The sequence below is a fragment of the Nothobranchius furzeri genome, chromosome 16, assembly GCF_043380555.1.
Source record: "Nothobranchius furzeri strain GRZ-AD chromosome 16, NfurGRZ-RIMD1, whole genome shotgun sequence".
In the NCBI taxonomy this organism is placed as follows: domain Eukaryota; kingdom Metazoa; phylum Chordata; class Actinopteri; order Cyprinodontiformes; family Nothobranchiidae; genus Nothobranchius; species Nothobranchius furzeri.
The window spans coordinates 4628507-4652114 of record NC_091756.1 but is presented as its reverse complement, the minus strand read 5'-3'; the positions used below and the strand labels follow the sequence as shown (position 1 = coordinate 4652114).

Here is a 23608-nt window from a genome sequence, read left to right as displayed (position 1 = left end):
TTATTCATAACTATAACGTTGAATTATTATTTGAACTTTGTCAGGATGGGATGGACATGGGAATTGTGAATGCTGGAAACCTGCCTGTTTATGATGACATAAACAAGGAGCTGTTGTTACTCTGTGAAAACCTTATCTGGAACAGAGATACAGAAGCTACTGACAAACTGCTTGCCTATGCACAGGTAGACACACACACACACACACACACACACACACACACACACACACACACACACACACACACACACACACACACACACACACACACACACACACACACACACACACACACACACACACACACACACACACACACACACACACACACACACACACACACACACACACACACACACACACACACACACACACACACTGAACAAATTGGTCCTTCATTAACCTGAATGTTAACAGAACAATGTGAAAGGAGGGAAGAAGGTGATCCAGACAGATGAATGGAGAGAAGCGAGCGTAGAGGAAAGGTTGGAGTATGCACTCATCAAGGTGAGACACGTTCACTCACACATCATCTTGTACTTTCTGTTTGCAAATGAAATACATTGGAACTGGAGATCTGGAGAATAAATGCCCTTCCAGCCCAGAGATGTGGTTTATAGTCTTACAACTTGAACTCAAGTCATTAATTTGATGTCAGTAGACTTGACTTGATAAAGCGTTCAAACACTTGCACTTGAATTGGACTTTTACCCCAGTGACTTGGACTTTGGGTGCAATGAGTGATGTGTGGTAGCTGAAGGTGGGGACCTTGGTAGTCTGAACCTCGGCTACAGAAGCTGGCTCATTACGTTTAATGTCACCTCTCTGGTTGGGAAGGAGCCTGAGTTGGTGTAAGACGTTGAGAGGTTCCGACAAGGTTTAGTCGGACTCACCTCGATGCATGGCTCTGGCTCCGGAAAGCAGTTTCCTCGAGAGGGACTGGAAACTCTACCACTCTAGAGCTGCCCCTGCTGAGTAGTGCCGAGCATGGGTGGGCATACTAGTTGCCCCCTATCTTGGTGCCTGTACATTGGATTTACCCTGGAGAAGAGGGTAGCCTCCCTCCACCTAAGTGTGGGGGGATAGGTCCTGGCTGTTGTCTGCGCTTATGCACTACAGTTCAGACTACCCACCCTTTTTGGAGTACTTGGATGGGTTGCTGGAGAGCGCTCCTTCCGGTGACTCCATCATTCTGCTGGGAAACGTTAACTCTCACGTGGGCAATGACGATGAGACCTGGAGAGAGGTGTGGTGGGGAGGAATGGCCGCCCTGATCTAAAATCAAGCAGTGTTTTGTTATTGGACTTCTGTGATCATCATGGAATTTCCACTTTCAGAAATAAAGGTGCTCTTGGCACCAGGATATCTTGGGCTGCAGCTCGATGATAGACTTTGTTGTCGTCTCATCTGATCTGTGGCTGCATGTCTTGGACACTCGGGTGAAGAGTGGGAGAAGCCGTCAACTGATCAATACCTGGTGGTAGAGAAGGATGCTGGTCAGACCTGGCAGGCCCAAACGTGCTTTGAGGGTTTCAATTCCCACCTCCGACACAACTTCCAAAATGTTCCGGGGGAAGCGGGGGACACTGAGTCCAAGTGGGCCATGCTTAATGCTCCCATTGTTGAGGCAGCTGACCGGAGCTGTGGCTGCAGGGTCGTCAGTGCCTGTTGTGGTAGCAATCCTAGAGCCTGCTGGAGAGACACTGACGGTTAGGGATACCGTCAAGCTGAAGAAAGAGTTTTATTGGGGCTTTTTGGGCTTTGGGACTCCAGAGGCAGCTAATGGGTACCGGCAGGCCAAGCGGAATGTGGCCCGGGTGGTCACAGAGACAAAAACCCAGGCATGAGAGGAGTTTGGTGAGACCATGGAGGAGATTCTGGTCCATCATCCAGTGCCTCAGGAGGGGAAAGCAGTGCTCTACCAACACTGTTTATAGTGCAAATGTTGTGTTTCTAACCTTTACTCGGGACATAGTGGATTGGTGGGCAGAGTACTTCAACAACCTCCATCCCACTCCTTTATGTTTCTAATCCCTGGAAGTGCCTTCTTCCAGTGAGGAAGCAGAGTCTGGGTACTTTGGGTTGGGCTTTCCAATCTCTAGTGTTGAGTTCACTGAGGTGGTCAAAAAGCTCCTCGGTGGCGAGGCTCCGGGGATGGATGAAATCCACCCAGATTTCCTCAAGGCTCTGGATGTTGTAGGGTTGTGTTGTTTGACACGACTCTGCAATATTGTGTGGACATTGGGGCAGTTCCACTGGAATGGCAGACCGGGGTGGTAGTCCCCCTTTTTTAAAATGGATGGGGGACCGCAAGGTGTGTTCAAACTGCAGGGAGATCACACTCCTGCTCCTACATGGTAAAGTCTATTCAGGGGTTCTGGAGAGGAGGATCCACTGGATAGTCGAACCTTGGATTCATCAGGAGCAATGTGGTTTTCTTCCTGGCTGTGGAACACTGGGCCAGCTCTACCCTATTAGGGCGGCTCTGGAGGGACATCTACATGTGTTTTGTGGATTTAGAGAATGCTTTAGACCACATCCCTTGGGAGGCCCTTTGGGAGGTACTTTGGGAGTATTGGGTACCAGGCCTTCTGATACGGGCTGTTAGGTTCCTTTATGACCGGTGTCTGCGCTTGGTCCACATTGCCGGCAGTAAGTCGAGCTTGTTTTCAGTGAGAGTTGGACTCCGGCAAGGCTGCCCTTTGTTACCGGTTCCTTTCACAACTTTAATGGACACAGCACAGCCCTGGTGTTGAGGGGATCTGTTTTGGCGGCCTAAGGATTCGGTCTCTGCTTTTGCAGATGATGTGGTCCTGTTGGCTTAATCAGAATGTGATCTCTCTCACTGGAGTGGTTTGCAGCGGAATGTGAAGAAGCTGGGATAAGAATCAGCTCCTCCAGATCCAAGACCATGGTCTTGGATCGGGAAAAGGTAGATTGCTTTCTCCGGGTCAGGGAGGAGGTCCTGTCCCAAGTGGAGGAGTGGAAGTATCTTGGGGGTCTTATTCACAAATGAGGGAAAGATGGAGGGCGAGATCGACATGCGGATCGGTGCTGCGTCTGCAGTGATGTGGGCATTGTACCGATCTGTTGTGATGAAGAGAGAGCTGAGCCAGAAGACAAAGTTCTCGATTTACTTGTCACCACTTCACCTACAGTAACAAGCTTTGGGTAGTGACCAAAAGATTGAGAGTGCGGATACTAGCGGCCAAAATTATTTTTCTTTGCAGGGCGGCTGGCCTCTCTCTTAAGCCGTTTTTACAAAACAATGCTGTCAATTAGCTGCAATGCCTCGGTGGCATCAGGGACCCTTAGGTCATTTATAAGTGGTCAGACCGTGGTGGTAATGTGGCGCAATCGTGTCCTTTTTCATAAAAGATTAGGCCATGGCGGCATAAAGGAGCTATGGGGATGGTCTCTGCAATGACTTCCGTTTATCATGGAAGTGAATTGCTTTTTATTGCGATTGAAGCCGCGATCGTTTTTTAAACAAGCCGTTCCTAAAGGTCTGTCCCCATCAGTCATGCCATACCACATGTATGATTTTGTATAAAGCATGTGTGTTTTTTAGTTGAATAAACACCTTCATCAGTAGAAAAAAATGCACTTGGGAGAATACGGACCCAACCAAGATGGCGGCCCACTGCTACTGCAGCTCCAATAAGCAGCTCCTATATCCATGGGTTGTCTACGTATATGATGTAGACTGTCTTAAGGGTATAGAGCTGGTCTAGTGTTCCACAGCCACAATGAAAACCACTTTGCTTCTCCTAAATACGAGGTTCGACAATCCGCCACAGGACGGCAGCACACAGTCTCCACTATAAATGGTATTGGTAGTACACTGCTTTCCCTTCTGAGGCGCCGGATGGTGAACCAGAGTCTCTTTGAAACCATGCAGAAGTCTTGCTTCATAGTCTCACCGAACTCCTCCCACGACTGTGTTTTTTTTGCTTCCATGACCCCCCGGGGCGCATTCAGCTTGGACTGCTGGTACCTATCAGCGGCCTCTGGAGTCCCACAGACCAAAAATAACTGATATCTTTCTTCAGCTTGACAGCATCCCTAACCGTCAGTGTCCACCAGAAGGTTCGGGGGTTGCTGCCACAACATGCACCGACGACACTGTGGCCACAGCTGTGGTCGGCCGCCTCAACAATGGAGGCACTGAACAGGGCCCATTTGTCCATCGCCTTCCCTGGAACAGTTTAGAAGTTCTGTCGTAGGTGGAAATTGAAGCTCATTCAGGAGACTCTTCCAGATGTTCCCAGCATTTAATTCCATTGAGTTTATTTTGATTGACAGCATCTGTTCTCAATAGGTTTTTTAAACATTCGCAAACTGTTCAAATGTACACTCTGAATTTGTTCATGTGCTTCTTATACAAATTATTATGCTGTTCTCTATCAGGGAATAGAGAAATATGTGGTGGAGGATGTAGAGGAGTGCCGGGCTCTGGTTGACCGCTACAAGCGACCCCTTCACATCATTGAGGGCCCCTTGATGAATGGTATGAAGGTGGTTGGAGACTTATTTGGAGCAGGGAAGATGTTCCTACCACAGGTACTTCTGTTCATTTTTGTCTGCTGTATGGTCCAGTATGGCCTCTGTTTCAGCCTGACAAATGAAAGACGAAAACTAAGATATGGTAAATGGTAAATGGCCTGTACTTGATATAGCGCCTTCTAGAGTCCTGGAACCCCCCAAGGCGCTTTACAACACAGTCATTCACCCATTCACACACACATTCACACACTGGTGGGGATGAGCTACGATGTAGCCACAGCTGCCCTGGGGCGCACTGACAGAGGCGAGGCTGCCGAGCACTGGCGCCACCGGTCCCTCCGACCACCACCAGCAGGCAACGTGGGTTAAGTGTCTTGCCCAAGGACACAACAACAGCGACAGACTGAGCGGGGCTCGAACCTGCAACCTTCCTATTGCAAGGCGAGCACTTAACTCCTGTGCCACCGTCGACCCCATATGGGTCATAAATCTGTTTTCTGTTTGTAGTTACAGTGTCCAAAACAAAGGACCAAGTAGATGGTGATAACATGTTTTATACAAGAACATCCGTGCTCTCTTCCTGCTGCTGGACGTTTATGGAATCAGATTTAGGTCATTCAGAGGATAACTCGGCATGGGTGTAGAATTTATTCAGAGCACCATGAGAGGAGTCCTGCCTTTTTTACACTGTGATGTTAAGCATTAAGATTAAGGAATACACTGAGATGAAATTTTGGGCAAATATACAATATTAAAACTTCTGTTATAATAATAATATTAATGATAATGATAATGACCGATGTTCATTGATTATATTATACTCTACATTTTTGACTAAACGATCCACAGCCCTTACCACATGGCCCCCAACACACACACACACACACACACACACACACACACACACACACACACACACACACACACACACACACACACACACACACACACACACAAAATGGAAATAAACACCAGTTATTGGCCGATACCAATGCTATTGATAGAGTGCATCCCAAATTAAAATACCTTTAACACTATTATCATTACAATCTTCATGTCAAAATCTAGACCATAAGTTGTCAAAGCAAAATTCTTGTCTTTGAATGATAACAATAACATTGTGGTTCCATGTGTTTGTGAAACCATGTCAGAAACGCTGCTTGTGCTGTCTTGAAGGTGATCAAGTCAGCCCGCGTTATGAAGAAGGCGGTTGGTTATCTGATTCCCTTCATGGAGAAGGAGAGGGAGGAGATGATTATAGCATCAGGGTCGGCTGAGGAGGTGGTGAGTTCTGATTCCCATTGTTTTCGAATATTCTATTGAATCCTCCTTCGTTTAATCGAAACTTTTGAAACGAGAAAGATATGCAGCCAAAAATAAAAAAATAAACAGCAAAATTCCAAAAGGATCAACAATATGTATTAAATTTGTGTCGTCTAGTTCCCTCTTTCCCAGCTGATATTTATAGGTAATAAATAATTTATGGAACAAAATTTGACTTGCATTGCATTAAAATATTTGGTTTAATATCCTTGTCTGAACTTATCTAAATAAGCCCACATGCGATCAGTAAAATTGAAGTAATTCATTAACATGTTCAGTAGTAAGCTACTGGAAATGCTCCAGACTGCTGTAGCTGCAGACATCACCACATAAACGGAATGGTGGGGATTTTTCCTTACACTTGTAGAGTTTAGTCATTCACAACATCACGTTTTTTCTGAACTCCACTTGATCGTGAGCATGCTGCCAGCTAGCTTATCATTAGCTAATCTACCCGTAAATTAACTCGTTGCCAAACTTTGGACCGTTTTGCCTTTTTTACAGTGGTTTTTGTCTTTGCTGGTTTCTCTATTTTCCCCCACTGCACCTAGATTACCACATGTGTTCAAACTGTGGTGCGCTCATTTAACAAAGCTTCAAATCCGTAAAAAATGAATCGAAGAATTTAATGAATCAAACTATTCGAACCATTCAATGATTCGATTCCGCTCTAGAAACCCGTATGCAAAGTAACCCAGCAGTAAACATCTGACTGGCTGCTGGTGGTGGAGTGTTTCTGATATTTTCCCCACCATCTACAGGATCCCTATCAGGGCACCATTGTTCTGGCTACAGTGAAAGGAGATGTCCATGACATTGGCAAGAACATAGTGGGAGTGGTGCTGGGTTGTAACAACTTCAGGTAAATCTTTTCATGGTTTCAGACTACCAACATTCTACAGTGCTTCTATTGTTCTGTATTATTCAGTGTTTTTTCTGCTTCCAAAGTGTCAGAGTCTAGCCTAGAAATATAGACAATGAGTTGTCGATGCAAAATGGTTTTGCTCTGCGTGACGGTCTAGCCATGCTCCATCGGAACCACTGCAACCCCGGCTCGGCTGGTGGCTGGCCAATTGCTCTGTTGGTTTGGTGGACGGTTTGCTACTGCGACCGAGCAAATCTAAGATGGCGAGGGCTCATTTGAAACGGCTTGGCCATCAGCTTTGGACTTTTTAGGCTTAGGCTTTTCTTTGTGTTATAAGCAGATATTTAAGTAATTTTGTTCAGAAGAAAAATGTTTTTGTTTCTTTGTTGACGGTGTATGGTGGACTGCCCTGTTGACCGACATCTGAAGCAATGAGTATGTCACGTTGTTTGTTATCCAATAGCATGAAGAGACAGTTTGGAAGACAACCGTAGATTCCGTCCCATGACTGAGATCTATGAGTCGTGGACAGATTGTATGTATTCACATATGAAAGGGGGCAAACCAGGCTACTCAGAATCTACGACATCACTGAAATACTTCTCAAAACCAAAACCACTGTGTACTAGAAATTATACCAAGAGGACAATCAGAGACACTAACAGAACACCTGAACAATATTGAAGACACAGACAACATAAAATTCACATATGAGGAAGAAATGGAAGGCAGCATAACCTTCATGGACATGAAAAGCATCAGACAAAAAGACAGGACCCTGAATATGAACACATACAGGAAACCAACACACACAGACCAGTATTTATCATGGACATCAGAACACCCTACTATATACAGGTGCTGGCCAGTAAATTAGAATATCATCAAAAGGTTGAAAATATTTCAGTAATTCCATTCAAAACGTGAAACTTGTACATTATATTCATGCAATGCACACAGACCAATGTATTTCCAATGTTCATTACATTTAAATTTGATATTCATAAGTGACAACTAATGAAAACTCCAAATTTGGTATATCAAAAAATTAGAATATTCTGAAAAGGCTGAATATAGAAGACACCTGCTGCCACTCTAATCAGCTGATTTACTCAAAACACCTGCAAAGGCCTTTAAAAGGTCCCTCAGTCTTGTTTTGAAGGCACCACAATCATGGGGAAGACTTCTGACTTAACAGCTGTCCAAAAGACAATCATTGACACCTTGCACAAGGAGGGCAAGACACAAAAGGTGATTGCTAAAGAAGCTGGCTGTTCACAGAGCTCTGTGTCCAAGCACATTAACAGACAGGCGAAGGGACGGAAAAAATGTGGTAGAAAAAAGTGTACAAGCTCTAGGGATAACCGCACCCTGCAGAGAATTGTGACGACAAACCCATTCAAAAATGTGGGGGAGATCCACAAAGAGTGGACTGCAGCTGGAGTCAGCGCTTCAAGAACCACCACGAGGAGACTCATGAAAGACATGGGATTCAGGTGTCGCATTCCGTGTGTCAAGCCACTCTTGAACATGAAACAGCGCAAGAAGCGTCTCGCCTGGGCCAAGGACAAAAAGGACTGGACTGATGCTGAGTGGTCCAAAGTTATGTTTTCTGATGAAAGCAAGTTCTGCATTTCCTTTGGAAATCAAGGACCCAGAGTCTGGAGGAAGAGCGGAGAAGCACAGAATCCACGTTGCATGAGGTCCAGTGTAAAGTTTCCACCGTCAGTGATGGTGTGGGGTGCCATGTCATCTGCCGGTGTTGGCCCACTCTGTTTCCTGAGGTCCAGGGTCAATGCAGCCGTCTACCAGGAAGTTTTAGAGCACTTCATGCTTCCTGCTGCTGACCAACTTTATGGGGATGCAGACTTCACCTTTCAACAGGACTTGGCACCTGCACACAGTGCCAAAACCACCAGCACCTGGTTCAAGGACCATGGTATCCCTGTCCTTGATTGGCCAGCAAACTCGCCTGACCTTAACCCCATAGAAAATCTATGGGGTATTGTGAAGCGGAGGATGCAATACGCTAGACCCAACAATGCAGAGGAGCTGAAGACGACTATCAGAGCAACCTGGGCTCTCATAACACCTGAGCAGTGCCACAGACTGATCGAGTCCATGCCACGCCGCATTACTGCAGTTATTGAGGCAAAAGGAGCCCCGACTAAGTATTGAGTGCTATACATGCACATTCTTTTCATGTTCATTCTTTTCAGTTGGCCAACATTAGAGAAACAAACATTTTTTCATTGGCCTTTAGAATATTCTAATTTTCTGAGATACCAGATTTGATGTTTTCATTGGTTGTCACCTATAAATATCAAAATTAAACGTAATAAACATTGGAAATACATTGGTCTGTGTGCATTGCATGAATATAATGTACAAGTTTCACGTTTTGAATGGAATTACTGAAATATTTTCAACCTTTTGATGATATTCTAATTTACTGGCCAGCACCTGTATAAAATGTCAGTGATCAGCAGTGTTGGGAAAGTTACTTTAAAAAAGTAATTAGTTATAGTTACTAATTACTTTGTCAAAAAAGTAACTCAGTTACTGAGTTACAAGATTATAAAAGTAACTAATTACCAAAAAAATAACTACTTCGTTACTTTTTTCATTAAGGAATGCAAGAAAAATGGGTTAATTGAACTTACTTAATTTACTATAAATTACTACAATAGTGAAACATAAATGACTAATGACTGGAACATATTAAAATGTCAAAATGTTTTTTATAAACCTGAATAATTTAAATAAATAAGCACTTAACAGGAGGAACTACTAACAGGAACATTACACTTGTCTAGACTATTAAAAGGTCACTCTGTGATATTTAACAAGACCCCAATCAGCTAAAATTTAAAATTGCAAATAGAAACACCTGTAAAGGTTCCCGAGCCTTTAAATGGTCTCTCAGTCTAGTTAAATTACAGAATGAATGTAATTTTGCACAATATTCTAATGTTTACAGCTTCACATAATTGTGTGTTTTTAGTAGCATTTCTGTTGCTGCTAATCTAGTAACGGTTAAATAAATAAATAAAATCCTTTAAAATGACACTAGAAGAGGCACAAGCCTGATGGAGGACTTACATTTACTAACTTGGGTCAGACCCAACCACAGAAGAGTTGAAGCTGGGTGGTAAACACACACAGGTAGTTCTAATAACACCTGAGCACCATGACGTCTGAGACTGATGCATCAGTGTTACAGCGGGACTAAAGACATGATCAGGAACAGGTTACAGCTGGATGATCTAGGAAGGTAGAAGATCAGGACGTCTGAGCGGTGAACAGGTGAGCGGACCTTCGGGACGTCCCGCTGTCACGCTAAGAAGGGCACGGCTGCAGATCCACACCTGCAGCCGTAGACTATTCATCACGTGTTCCTCGTTCTTCACGGGCCGTGATGCTCTTGGATGAAAACATCTGCCTCTTTAGCTCCTGATCAGCTGATGACAGCTCCAACACACAGCGCTGCTCAACGCACGCATTTTCTTATCAGTAACAGAAACAATGTTTTGATAAAAGAAGACGGTAATTAATTATTTTGCGCGTCACCGAAAAAAATATTTTTTTATTAACGCGGTTATTTTAAACGGCTTTATTCCCATCACTGCTCTGTTGTGTCTACAGCATGCAGTAACAGTGAGAACACTGAGGGTCTCCGCCCACCCGGCCAATCATCATCGTGTTTGTAAGTGTGTTACGACACCTCTCTCTCCCTGGCTGCAGCTGAAGTGTGGCGGTCAGAAAGCCTCACACTGTTGCTCAACGTTCGACAAGCACATAGTAACGCACAACCTTCCGTCCCCAGTAACGGTAACGGCGTTGCAACAGTGGGAAAAGTAATGAATTAGATTATTCTTTTAGCCAAAAAAAACAAAAGAATGCCGTTAGTAATGCCGTTATACTTAAACGGCGTTACTCCCAACACTGGCGATCAGAACATTATACCACCAAGCAAACATAATAACAGAAGAACGAGACCGTAAACAAGAGGACCAACATATACAACATGCTTTAAAGACATGTGTATATCCGACATGGGCAATAAACAAAGGAAAACAACAAACAACAGAAAGAAAAGAATAATCAAAGCAACAAACCAGAACCAGTGATAACCCTACCATACATCAAAGGCATTACAGAAAAAAATAATAGCAACAATGAAAAAAACACAACATGAACACACCAACAAAACCATACACAACAGTCAGAAACAGACTAGTGCACCCAAAAGACGATACCAGCTGGACATAAATGTGGAGTCATTAACGAAATCCCACGCAAACTCTGCAATAAAACATACGTAGGAGAAACCGGACGCCAACTCAACACACGAACAATAGAACATAGAAAAGCATGTGAGAAAGAAACAAGTCAAAACACACAAGAGCAGCAAGACAAGAAGCAGAAAGCACAATAAAGACATCAGCTGTAACAGATCACTGCACAAGAGAAAACCGTATGATGGACTGGGACAACACAAGGATCATAAACACCGAACAACAGAAATATAAAGGATGGAGTAAGGAAGCCATAGAAACATGGAGTCGTGGGTACAAAACCATGAACAGAGACGAGGGGGTCTACACATTAGATCATGCATGGAACTGTGTCGTCGGTGAGGAGAGCGCGGGCAACAGAGGGCAACATCGTCCTCTGCTGCCAGCGGACAAACGGAGAAGGAAGTGACGCCGCTATTAACGGCTAGCTCTGAAGATTGCAGGAGTGATCAAAACTGTCAGCAAGGAAAAAAACTTTCCTGTGATTAATAAAATAACTTAAAATGCATTCAGATCTACTTTGTTAATGGCAACGTTTCATATTTGCTGCCTTCAAGACCGCATCTGCTTCATGGACATCCAGGTTCTGGAACAGCCTCCTGGTCTCCTGATGTTTTCCCAACAGGCTGTTGGAGAAGTTGGGAACCAAACTTAACAAGGAGGACCCAGTACGGTTAGACAGTGCTGTGTTTGGTTTGTGATGTTTGTTCTCTTTTGCAGGGTGATTGATCTTGGTGTGATGGTTCCCTGTGATCGAATCCTTAGAGAGGCTGTGACACAAAAAGCTGGTGAGCAAATGAACCCTGGGGTGGGGCAGCAGTATCTCAGGATGTAGAGTGAGTTACCTCGTGATCGGAGGATTGTGGGATTGATTCCAGCTCCCTGTATTCTGAGTGGTGTCCTTGTGCAAGACACTTCTCCCAACTTGCCCGTGTTGGCAATTGAGGCTGCGCAAAATGACAGCCTTGCTTCTCTCAGACCACCCCAGGGCACCTGTGGCTACATATGGCACTTACACACATCGGCTCCACTCCACCTGGACCAGGTTGGGAGTGTTCTCATTTAGGGAGCCTTCGATTTTCCTGCGTGCATCTGTACGTTTTTTCAGCCCTCTTCCCGTGGCGGTCTGCCTGGAACCAAACAGGGCCCACACACCCACTGCCGGCTGATTGGCCGGTCCAAAATTAAACGTACCAATAGGGGGGAGGCTCCGATTGGCAGATAGAATCAGCCCACGGGGGGGTTCCGGCATGTGCATTTCATAATCTGTTGGAGTTCATTATGCTGTGGAGTTAACGAGCCTCTGACTGAAGCAGTTTTACTTTGTCTCTTGCTGCTGTAAGGAGCGCACGTGCGCGGGCACACACACACACACACACAAACACACACAAACATTGCTGCCAGGCACGGCAAAGCAGGCTGCAAAATCAGCGTCAGAGAGTGTCCAAAAGCAAGGCTGCTCAGACTGCTTTTGTTTAATAATGGAGACATTGCATACTTCTCCCCGCTTTTTTGTCCCGCTCATGTGCTCGGAGATGCAGTCATGACATCACAGGCCACGGACTGCTAATGTGCCCATTCACGTCCGCATTTTTAAGGCAGTGTGGAACAAATGCGGTCAGGCTGGGGCGGGCGGGGTGGAGTGGAGAGGAGCCGATGCTAGTGTGTAAGTGGCAATAGTAGCTTACCATCACCCGCAGTGTGTGATTGAGTGAGTGCATGAATAATCAAAAGTGCATTGAATCCCTAGAAAAGTGCTATATACATCTAATCCATTGCTTTTATTAACCTTGTAATTGTTAAAAACATCCTGAGTTAATTTACAGGGTGGGCCATTTATATGGATACACCTTAATAAAATGGGAATAGTTGGTGATATTAACGTCCTGTTTTGTGGCACATTAGTGTATGTGAGGGGCAAACTTTTCAAGATGGGTGGCGACCATGCTGGCCATTCTGAAGTTGGCAATCTTGGATCCAACTTTTGTTTTATCAGTAGGAAGAGGGCCATGTGACACATGAAACTTATTGGGAATTTCACAAGAAAAACAATGGTTTGAATGGAACTTTATTCTTTCATGAGTTATTTACAAGTTTCTGACCACTTATAAAATGTGTTCAATGTGCTGCCCATTGTGTTGGATTGTCAATGCAACTCTGCTCCCACTCTTCACACACTGATGGCAACACCTCAGGAGAAATGCCAGCACAGGCTTCCAGTATCCATGGTTTCAGGTGCTGCACATCTCGTATCTTCACACCGTAGACAATTGCCTTCAGATGACCCCAAAGATAAAAGTCTAAGGGGGTCAGATCGGGAGACCTTGGGGCCATTCAACTGGCCCACGACAACCAATCCACTTTCCAGGAAACTGTTCATCTAGGAATGCTCGGACCTGTTACCCATAATGTGGTGGTGCACCATCTTGCTGAAAAAACCTCGGGAACATGCTAGCTTCAGTGCATAAAGAGGGAAACACATTATCAAGTAGTAATTTCAAATATCCAGTGGCTTTGAGGTTTCCATTGATGAAGAATGGCCCCACTGTCTTTGTACCCCATATACCACACCATACCATCACTTGTTTTGTTCCAACAGTCTTGGATGGATCTATCCAATGTGGGTCGGTGTCACACCAATAGCGGTAGTTTTGTTTGCTAACTTCACCATTCACATAAGTTATTCTCATCACTGAACAAAATCCTCAGCGTGAACTGAGGGTCCTGTTCCGATTTTTGTTTCACCCATTCTGCAAATTCTGTGTGCCGATCTGGGTCATGCTCGTTGAGATGCTACAGTAACTGGAGTTTGTAAGGGTGCCATTTGTGAGTAGCTAATATGCGCTGAAGGAATGTTCAACTAATGCCACTCTCCAGTGACGTGCGGCGAGTGCTACGCTGTGGGCTGTTGCTGAATGAAGCTAGGACAGCCAGTGATGTTTCTTCATTAGTGACAGTTTTCATGCGTCTACATTTTGGCAAAACCATCACTGAACTAGTTTCACAAAACTTAGCTAGCAGTTTGCCAACTGTAGCATGGGAAATGGGTGTTCTCGAAGGGTGTCATGCATAAGTCTGCTGCAATGACCCAGTTACTGCGTTCACCAGATATCAACACAATTTTGATCTGCTCCTCACGTGTCAACCTCTTCAACATGTGGGTGGCTGTGAACAAAAAGACACTTGTAAATAACTCAAAGAATAAAGTTACGTTCAAACCAAGTGCACCATTGTTTTTCTTGTGAAATTCCCAATAAGTTTCAAGTGTCACATGACTCTCTTCCTATTGAAAAACCAAAAGTTGGATCCAAGATGGCCAACTTCAAAATGGCCACCATGGTCACCACCCATGTTGAAAATTTTGCCCCCTCACATCTACTAATGTGCCACAAACAGGACGTTAATATCACCAACCACTCCTATTTTATTAAGGTGTATCCATATAAATGGTCCACGCTGTAGATCTGTAAATAATGATTTGACTTCCATTTTTGTTGGGCCATTGAAGATTTACACCAACCAAATTCTCTCTGCAGCATTTTAAAATATGCAGACGGGTTTTAATTTCCTCATTTGTGTTTGGTGGTCAGATGTCATCGGCTTGTCAGGCCTCATCACTCCATCCCTGGATGAGATGATTCATGTGGCCAAAGAAATGGAGAGGCTTGGAATGACAACACCGTTGCTGATTGGAGGAGCCACAACATCCAAGTAACACATCTACTCTCCGTAAACGATAGAAAAACACAGTGATTAGTGTTGAGAGCTTGTGTATTTGTTTGTTCGTGTGCCTGGTAGGACACATACTGCAGTGAAGATCGCACCACGCTACAGCTCTCCTGTTATCCATGTTCTGGATGCCTCCAGGAGTGTGGTGGTGGTAAGAACTCTTCTTTTGTTTTTTTGTTATTTATTCTTTATTGATTTTTTAAGCAAGTAACATATACAGTCAAAACAATAACACAACAAAATACGCCATGAAACCAGAGATCACACACAGTGGGGCAAAAAAGTATTTAGTCAAAAGTATTGTGCAAGTTCTCCCACTTAAAATGATGACAGAGGTCAGTAATTTTCATCATAGGTACACTTCAACTGTGAGAGACAGAATGTGAAAAAAATCCATGAATTCACATGGCAGGATTTTTAAAGAATTTATTTGTAAATCAGGGTGGAAAAGAAGTATTTGGTCACTTCAAACAAGGAAAATCTCTGGCTCTCACAGACCTGTAACGTCTTCTTTAAGAAGCTTCTCTGTCCTCCACTCGTTACCTGTATTAATGGCACCTGTTTGAACTCATTATCTGTATAAAAGACACCTGTCCACAGCCTCAAACAGTCAGACTCCAAACTCCACTATGGCCAAGACCAAAGAGCTTTTGAAGGACACCAGGAATAGAATTGTAGACCTGCACCAGACTGGGAAGAGTGAATCTACAATAGGCAAACAGCTCGGTGTGAAAAAATCAACTGTGGGAGCAATTATCAGAAAATGGAAGACATACAAGACCACTGATAATCTCCCTCGATGTGGGGCTCCACGCAAGTTCTCATCCCGTGGGGTCAAAATGATCATGAGAATGGTGAGCAAGAATCCCAGAACCACACGGGGGGGCCTGGTGAATGACCTGCAGAGAGCTGGGACCACAGTAACAAAGGTCACCATCAGTAACACACTACAACGGCAGGGAATCAAATCCTGCAGTGCCAGACGTGTTCTGCTGCTGAAGCCAGTGCATGTCCAGGCCCGTCTGAAGTTTGCCAGAGAGCACATGGATGATACAGCAGAGGATTGGGAGAATGTCATGTGGTCAGATGAAACCAAAGTAGAACTTTTTGGTATAAACTCAACTCGTCGTGTTTGGAGGAAGAAGAATACTGAGTTGCATCCCAAGAACACCATACCTACTGTGAAGCATGGGGGTGGGAACATCATGCTTTGGGGCTGTTTTTCTGCTAAGGGGACAGGACGACTGATCCGTGTTAAGGACAGAATGAATGGGGCCATGTATCGTGAGATTCTGAGCCAAAACCTCCTTCCATCAGTGAGAGCTTTGAAGATGAAACATGACTGGGTCTTCCAACACGACAATGATCCCAAACACACCGCCCGGGCAACAAAGGAGTGGCTCCATATGAAGCATTTGAAAGTCCTGGAGTGGCCTAGCCAGTCTCCAGACCTCAACCCCATAGAAAATCTATGGAGGGAGTTGAAAGTCCGTGTTGCTCGGCGACAGCCCCAAAACATCACTGCTCTCGAGAAGATCTGCATGGAGGAATGGGCCAAAATACCAGCTACTGTGTGCGCAAACCTGGTAAAGACCTATAGTAATCGTTTGACCTCTGTTATTGCCAACAAAGGTTATGTTACAAAGTATTGAGATGAATTTTTGTTATTGACCAAATACTTATTTTCCACCCTGATTTACAAATAAATTCTTTAAAAATCCTGCCATGTGAATTCATGGATTTTTTTTTTCACATTCTGTCTCTCACAGTTGAAGTGTACCTATGATGTAAATTACTGACCTCTGTCATCATTTTAAGTGGGAGAACTTGCACAATCGGTGGCTGACTAAATACTTTTTTGCCCCACTGTAAATGGGGAATTGGTACACATTCTAGTACAGCAGATCTTCCCTGATGGTTTGAACAATTGTCTCATTTCAATCATTGCAAATTCAGACATGTCACAACCATTTTTTGTAATTCTCACATTGAGATTCTTTGAGTCTAATGCTATGTGCCATTTTTTGTACAGCTCCGCTATTGTCCATAACCACTTAGGTTTCATCAGTACTCCCTCACTTCCTTTTTTCCCTGTCGCGTTATCTCTGGGGTTAAAATCTCATCACTAAACGATCCACAGAATTGTTTAAAAAGCGAAGTTAGAAATGGGCCCAGAACACATGTGGTGGGTCTCACTGAGGAGAAAACTTTATCAAGAGTCTCAGTTTCTACCAGGACAAAACTGTCCAGAGTTTCCTCTGGTATAGACACACATTCAGATTTATCTAAAACCCCTGTTACTTAGGGAGGATAACATATTCTTTCTGATGGTGTCTATCTTCCCTCTGAAGTGGGCTGCAAACTCCTCACAGAGAGCATTTGAGGGGGTTTTCTGAAGTGAATTGGATGTACGGTTTTTGCTGGAACAGTTCGCAGCCGAGTGTGAAGCAGCTGGGATGAGAATCAGCTCCTCTAAATCTGAGACCATGGTCTTGATTCAGAAAAGGGTAGAATGCCTTCTCCGGGTCAGGGATGAGGTCCTGCCCCAAGTGGAGGAGTTTAAGTATCTCGGGGTCTTTGTTCACGAGTGAGGGAAAACTGGAGTGTGAGATCGATAGGTGGATTGGTGCTGCATCTGCAGTGATGCGGGCGTTGTACCGGTCTGTTGTGGTGAAGAGAGAGCTGAGTCAGAAGTCGAAGCTCTTGATTTACCGGTGGATCTACGTTCCTACCCTCACCTATGGTCATGAGCTTTGGGTAGTGACCGAAAGAACGAGATCGCGGATACAAGCGGCCGAAATGAGTTTTCTCCACAGTGGCTGGGCTCTCCCTTAGAGATAGGGTGAAAAGCTCGGTCATCCGGGAGGGGCTCAGAGTAGACCCGCTGCTCCTCAACATCGAGAGGAGCCAGTTGAGGTGGCTCGGGCATCTGGTCAGGATGCCTCCTGGACGCCTCCCTGGTGAGGTTTCCCGGGCACGTCCAACCGGGAGGAGACCTAAAGGTAGACCCAGGACACGGTGGAGGGACTATGTCTCTCACCTGGCTAGGGAACGCTTTGGGATTCCCCCGGAGGAGCTGGCCCAAGTGGCTGGGGAGAGGGAAGCCTGGGCCTCTCGACGTAGGCTACTGCCCCCACGACTCGACTCCGGATAAGTGGATGAAAATGGATGTACGATTTAAAATGTTGTTTATGGTGGAAAAAAGTATTCTGGGATTGTGTTTATGGTCTAGAATGATTTTGGAAAGGTATGCATTTCTTGAATTTCTCACTGCGTTATTATATGATTTAAGTAGGTCTGTATATATTTGATAATTTAGTTATTTCATTATTTCTCCATCTCCACTCTGTGACCCTGCAGTTTCTCTTTAGTTTCTTTAGATTTTCATTTCTCCACAGTGAAGCATGTTTTAAATATAGATTTTTGATTTTAAGTGGTGCGAGCCGGTCGAGACCGGATTTCAGTCTACTGTTATAATAAAATCACTAGAGGCAGGTACCGGAGTGGGAGGGACCTTTCTAAAAACTTCAAGGAAACCAGCAGCCACTTCAGGGAGGAGATGACACTTCCTTACAGTTCTACAGACGGTTCCAGCCGGATAAAACTGGTGATGCTAAAAAAACACCCAGTAGTGGTCAGAGACAGCCAAGTCAACAGCAGAGGACACGTTGGTGGACAGGCCATGGGGGAGGACCACGTCCAAATGTGTCCTCTGTTGTGAGTTGGCTGCATGACATGTTGACTAAAATCCACGTAATTCAGAATGTTTAAAAACTGCTTTGAGAAAGGATCAGAAGGATAAAATCACCGGCTAAAATGATCCTTTCAGGGGAGTTGTGCAGGATTGATAAAAACTCTGAAAAGTCTTGAATAAAAATGGCACTGCAGGGGTGGACTGGGACCAAAATTCGGCCCTGGCATTTTTACAGATCATCGGCCCTCAGTCGGCCCTCCCCATTGGGAGAGCAGTGGGGGTGGGGGGTGTTGCCGCCCGCGGGCTCGTCTCTAGGCCAAATGTGAGCTCTAATATGGACCGGGACTGTTAAATTACAAGCAGGGCCAGAACGCTGCGACCGGGAGCCCTGGCCTTCCAGATCAGCTCATTCTCCACGGGCGCATCATTGGGACACTCACCCCCCTCCACCACGGTAAGGTGGCAGCCCATTGAGGGGTGTACTGAGTTTGGAGTTTTCATTAGTTGTCAGTTATAATCATCAAAATTAGAGAAGCAAACCTTAGAAATATATCAGTCTGTGTGTAATGAATGAATCTAATATACAAGTGTCAATTATTTGAATGGAATTACTTAAATGAATCAACTTTATCATAATATTCTAATTTTATGACCAGCACCTGTAGTTGAGACTGAAAATGATCTGAATCCGTCTACTCTTACCAGCAGTTCCTCGGTACCCCTTTTGTGCCAGTGTTGTCGCCTATAATCAACACCATACCACATCATGACATTCAGGCTCTTTTGAACCCTTTATTTTAATGGTTTAGTTCTTTAAGTTAGGCCATATTTGTGCCCCCCCCCCCCCCCCCCCCATTCGGCTTCTGTCTCTTCCTTTTCAGTGGCCTAGTGGTGCGAGTGCCTGCCCTGAGACTGGAAGATTGGGGTTCAAATCTCAGTCGGGTCATACCAAAGACTAAAATTGTGACCTGATGCCTCCCTGCTTGACACCCTGCTTTAAGGGGTTGGATTAGGGGGTTAAACCACATAGTTCCTGAGCACAGCCACTGCTGTAGCGTACCGCTCCCCATGGGAATGGGTCAATGAAGAGATGTCGTTTCACCGATATGTGATGATGACTAATGGAACTTTTACCATTCCCATCTCGTGTGGTCAGTCAGACTTGACCTATTTCTACATCACCTTTCCAGCTTCTTGAGCTCTATGTGTGTTGTTCTCAATGTGTTCAGTGCTCACAGCTTCTGGATGAGGCAGCGAGGGAGGAGTACTTTGAGGATGTGAAGGAGGAGTATGAGGAGGTCCGGCAGGACCACTATGACTCCCTGAAGGTAAGATTGTTGGAATCCGACTACACCATGTAGAGGTTCTGAGTAGACCATGTAGAGGTTCTGACTACACCATGTAGAGGTTCTGACTACACCATGTAAAGGTTCTGAGTACACCATGTAGAGGTTCTGAGTAGACCATGTAGAGGTTCTGAGTAGACCATGTAGAGGTTCTGACTACACCATGTAGAGGTTGTGAGTAGACCATGTAGAGGTTCTGACTACACCATGTAGAGGTTCTGACTACACCATGTAAAGGTTCTGAGTAGACCATGTAGAGGTTCTGAGTAGACCATGTAGAGGTTCTGAGTAGACCATGTAGAGGTTCTGAGTAGACCATGTAGAGGTTCTGAGTAGACCATGTAGAGGTTCTGACTACACCATGTAGAGGTTCTGACTACACCATGTAGAGGTTCTGAGTAGACCATGTAGAGGTTGTGAGTAGACCATGTAGAGGTTCTGACTACACCATGTAGAGGTTCTGACTACACCATGTAAAGGTTCTGAGTACACCATGTAGAGGTTCTGAGTACACCATGTAGAGGTTCTGAGTAGACCATGTAGAGGTTCTGAGTAGACCATGTAGAGGTTCTGAGTAGACCATGTAGAGGTTCTGACTACACCATGTAGAGGTTCTGACTACACCATGTAGAGGTTCTGACTACACCATGTAGAGGTTCTGAGTAGACCATGTAGCGACTGGCTTTGAGGTCAGTCTGGTGGTCCAAAGATGCCTCTACTCTGCAACCAGCCTTAAGCATGCAAACAACCCTTCAGATCAAAGATAGGCCCATCTTAGGCCAGCTTTGTTGATCACCGTGATCACGCTGTATGAACAAGTGGTTGTTACGGTAAAGATTTCCAGTTAAATGTATCAAATACGAGACACACGTGGTGATATCTGAGAAGTTAAACAACGTGTCTAGAATTTACAGACGGTGCAATAAAACAGCGTTTAAACAAAATTTGGCAGGTGCGTAACTTCCAAAACTTTACTAATGTATTATTGGAACTGAAAACTGGCTTGGTCAGCTTAGTGTCCTTTGACCTCCATACACAGGTGAATGAGAGCGCGTTTATGGGGGCCAGTTGTAAGTTGAAAGATGACTTGACTTTAAAACAAAATTGCTCACCATCATGGTGTAGGGCAGGGGTCGGAAACCTTTTCCCATCAAAGAGCCAGTGTTGCCCGTTTCCCACAGTAAAGAAAACACAGCGGCCGCGGCGTTGTGAGTGGGCCTGCCGGGCCCGGGCCCACCCACTTGCACTTGGGCCCATCCTAAAACGGCCGAGAGCTGCTTTAACCGATCACAACAGGTGACAGCAACCAGTACCGGCCGCTCATGTACCTCAAAGTTATCTCTCAACGGAAGATAGTTAATAAACGGGTGCACATAATATTTTTGGGTTGGTACTCCGGGGAGAACCTATGGTTCTTGCTTGGTCCTCACGTTTTTTAATGCACTTAATTCTTAACCCAACTCACAATAGGAACAAAACAGAGCAACGCGTTTTAATTTTGACTGAAAACAAGTACAACAGGTACATATCTAAACTTAAACCTTCTAATTTTCAAACAGCATGACTGAATTGTCTGAATGTAGAACACAACGTGTAAACAGCTGCTTTTGTGATGACAAAAATCAAATAAAATGAATTTTAAAGCCCTTAACAAAATTACTATTTCAGAGCACTGAAGTTTTTAAAATGGCATAAATGCCGTTTTTATTTCTACAGACTCTCATCCTCATCATCATCATCCTCCTCACTATCCTGACTGGCTTCATCCAGTTCACACGCAGCAGAGGACAACTTTCTGATGTTCTCTGCTGTTAGCATGTTTATCAGACGCTGGATGATTGAAGTCTTCAGTGCCTACGTAAAAGGCGCTGCTTTTGTCTGCCAGGGCGGGATTTTCACGGCGTATCTGCACCACATCTCTGTGCGTTCATCGTTTGTTTGCATCCAGCCGACCTCCTGCAGCCACTTCTCCGCGAATACTCTTTTCTTTTGCGGTTCCGACTCAGTCAGACGGTTTTTTGGAGGCGGAGGAACACCAAAATAATAACTTCATGGAGCTTGCTTCTTGGACATCTTTAAAATGCTCCAGAAATGTTTCCTTCCTCCACAAAATCTTAGGTGCGCAAATGCGTGCTGCAGCTTTTTTTCAGGTGCGCTTTGTTTATTTTGACAGCACACGCGCACCTGCGGACCACTTATGTGCACACCTGTTAATAAAACTTTTTGACTTGTTACTCAGTGAAACTTTACATTAAACAATGTTGAAAAGGTAATAAAAGAATCCGGTCGTTGTGTTTTCCCCCTCGTTTACAGCGATGGAGATAGCGGCGCATGGCTCTGGTGTAAATCAAATGTACTCGTTTGTCTTGACAACAATCTTCACAACACACACAACCGTTAAATGACGGGGTTTGTAGTGACCGGATATTTCCCGTATGTGGCTGTTGATTGTGACGGTGAAACCTCAAGGCTGCAGACGCGCAGACATTTTAATCGTTACACACATCCTGGACGTAGCTACATCAGTCAAGACAAGACTCCCATCAGAATATCTTAGCGTGGACACTGAGCTCTGCGCAGCTCGCTGTCGGCGCGCATGTCGTCCCATTTCTAGACCTCAAACAGATCTACACTCACATATGGTTGATTACTAAATGTCCCCATGCAGCATCTTAAAGCAACACTCGGGTTTATCGTCGCTGATGCTTTGAGAACAAACTGATGTCCTCACTTGTGGCTTTTGGTGATATGCCAGTGTGATAACTGCTCATGGGGCCCAAACTCCCTGGTCGTGGGGCTGTCATGGGAGCACAACTCCACTCACATGGGCTGACTCCATCTACGCTGCACAGAGCTGTTTTAGGTTGAGTGGTGCTCGTCAAAAACCACCTTTAAAGATGCGGTTCTCTCATTTCATCACTACATTTGTAAAGGTCTCAAGTTGGAATGAGTGCCTTGTAACTCTTACTCTGGGGAAACAAAGCGCTGGTGCACGACATTGTGGAACTAGAACCGAGCCACATCAGAAGGCAGGATGTGTAGCGTTGCCTCTGATTGGCTAGCAGCAATGCGACTCTGCCCCTGGCTCTGTTTGCTTTGCAACATTGATGTTTTATCTCCACAAAAACACAAGCTTAGAGGAGTTCTGCTGTGTGGTGGAGTTGCTAATGCTAATGTTAGCATTCACCAGCAAAGATGCACTCTGCTGTTTCCTGGGCGCTAAACCAACAACCTCCTCCTTCCCGAGTTGAGATGGGTGAGTCCATGAATGTTAGTGACAGGGTGACGTAGAACTGTCAGGCTTTTCTAATCCTAGAGTCTCACCGTCTGTTTTCTATCAGAGGCTAATGCAGGAGATGGTGTAGGAGACTATTTTCATGTTCAGTCTGCAGAGTTTCATACAGAGTTGAAGCTCTCTTCCTGTTTCTGCAGGACCGTCGGTATCTGTCGCTTGTGGAAGCCAGAAAGAAGGCTTTGCAGATTGACTGGTTCTCTCAGCCTAAGCCTGGTGAGTTTGTACGGGTCACTTCCTGTTACCCACACACTGCTGTATGAAACAGGAAGTGTGTCAGGTTTATGCTAACTCGTATTGTTGCAGAGCGTCCTCAGTTCCTGGGCACCCGTGTGTTTGACAGCTATGATCTGAAGAGTCTGCAGGACTTCATTGACTGGAAACCCTTCTTTGATGTTTGGCAGCTGAGAGGGAAATACCCCAATAGAGGATACCCCAAGATCTTCAATGACAAGACTGTTGGTACTGGTTGTCCTGTTTACTGGCAATGTGTCGGGCTTTTTCTCGGCAGGAAAGGTAAAGAAATGACCAGTGGCTTCATCCTGCAGGCACGGA

General features: G+C 44.9%; 1 protein-coding gene across 1 annotated transcript in view; it reads left to right on the top strand.

Moving 5' to 3' along the window:
• mtr (5-methyltetrahydrofolate-homocysteine methyltransferase) overlaps positions 1-23608 on the top strand; it is a 77573-nt gene that overhangs the window by 44452 nt on the left and 9513 nt on the right. The window contains exons 18-29 of the mRNA XM_070545360.1: positions 45-185; positions 418-507; positions 4411-4563; positions 5683-5790; positions 6591-6691; positions 11713-11780; positions 14583-14703; positions 14791-14872; positions 19645-19743; positions 23194-23269; positions 23360-23515; positions 23602-23608. The exon at positions 23602-23608 is cut by the window's right edge and continues 193 nt beyond it. Coding sequence (XP_070401461.1) covers positions 45-185; positions 418-507; positions 4411-4563; positions 5683-5790; positions 6591-6691; positions 11713-11780; positions 14583-14703; positions 14791-14872; positions 19645-19743; positions 23194-23269; positions 23360-23515; positions 23602-23608 — 1202 coding nt within the window. The remainder of the gene's footprint in view (positions 1-44; positions 186-417; positions 508-4410; positions 4564-5682; positions 5791-6590; positions 6692-11712; positions 11781-14582; positions 14704-14790; positions 14873-19644; positions 19744-23193; positions 23270-23359; positions 23516-23601) is intronic.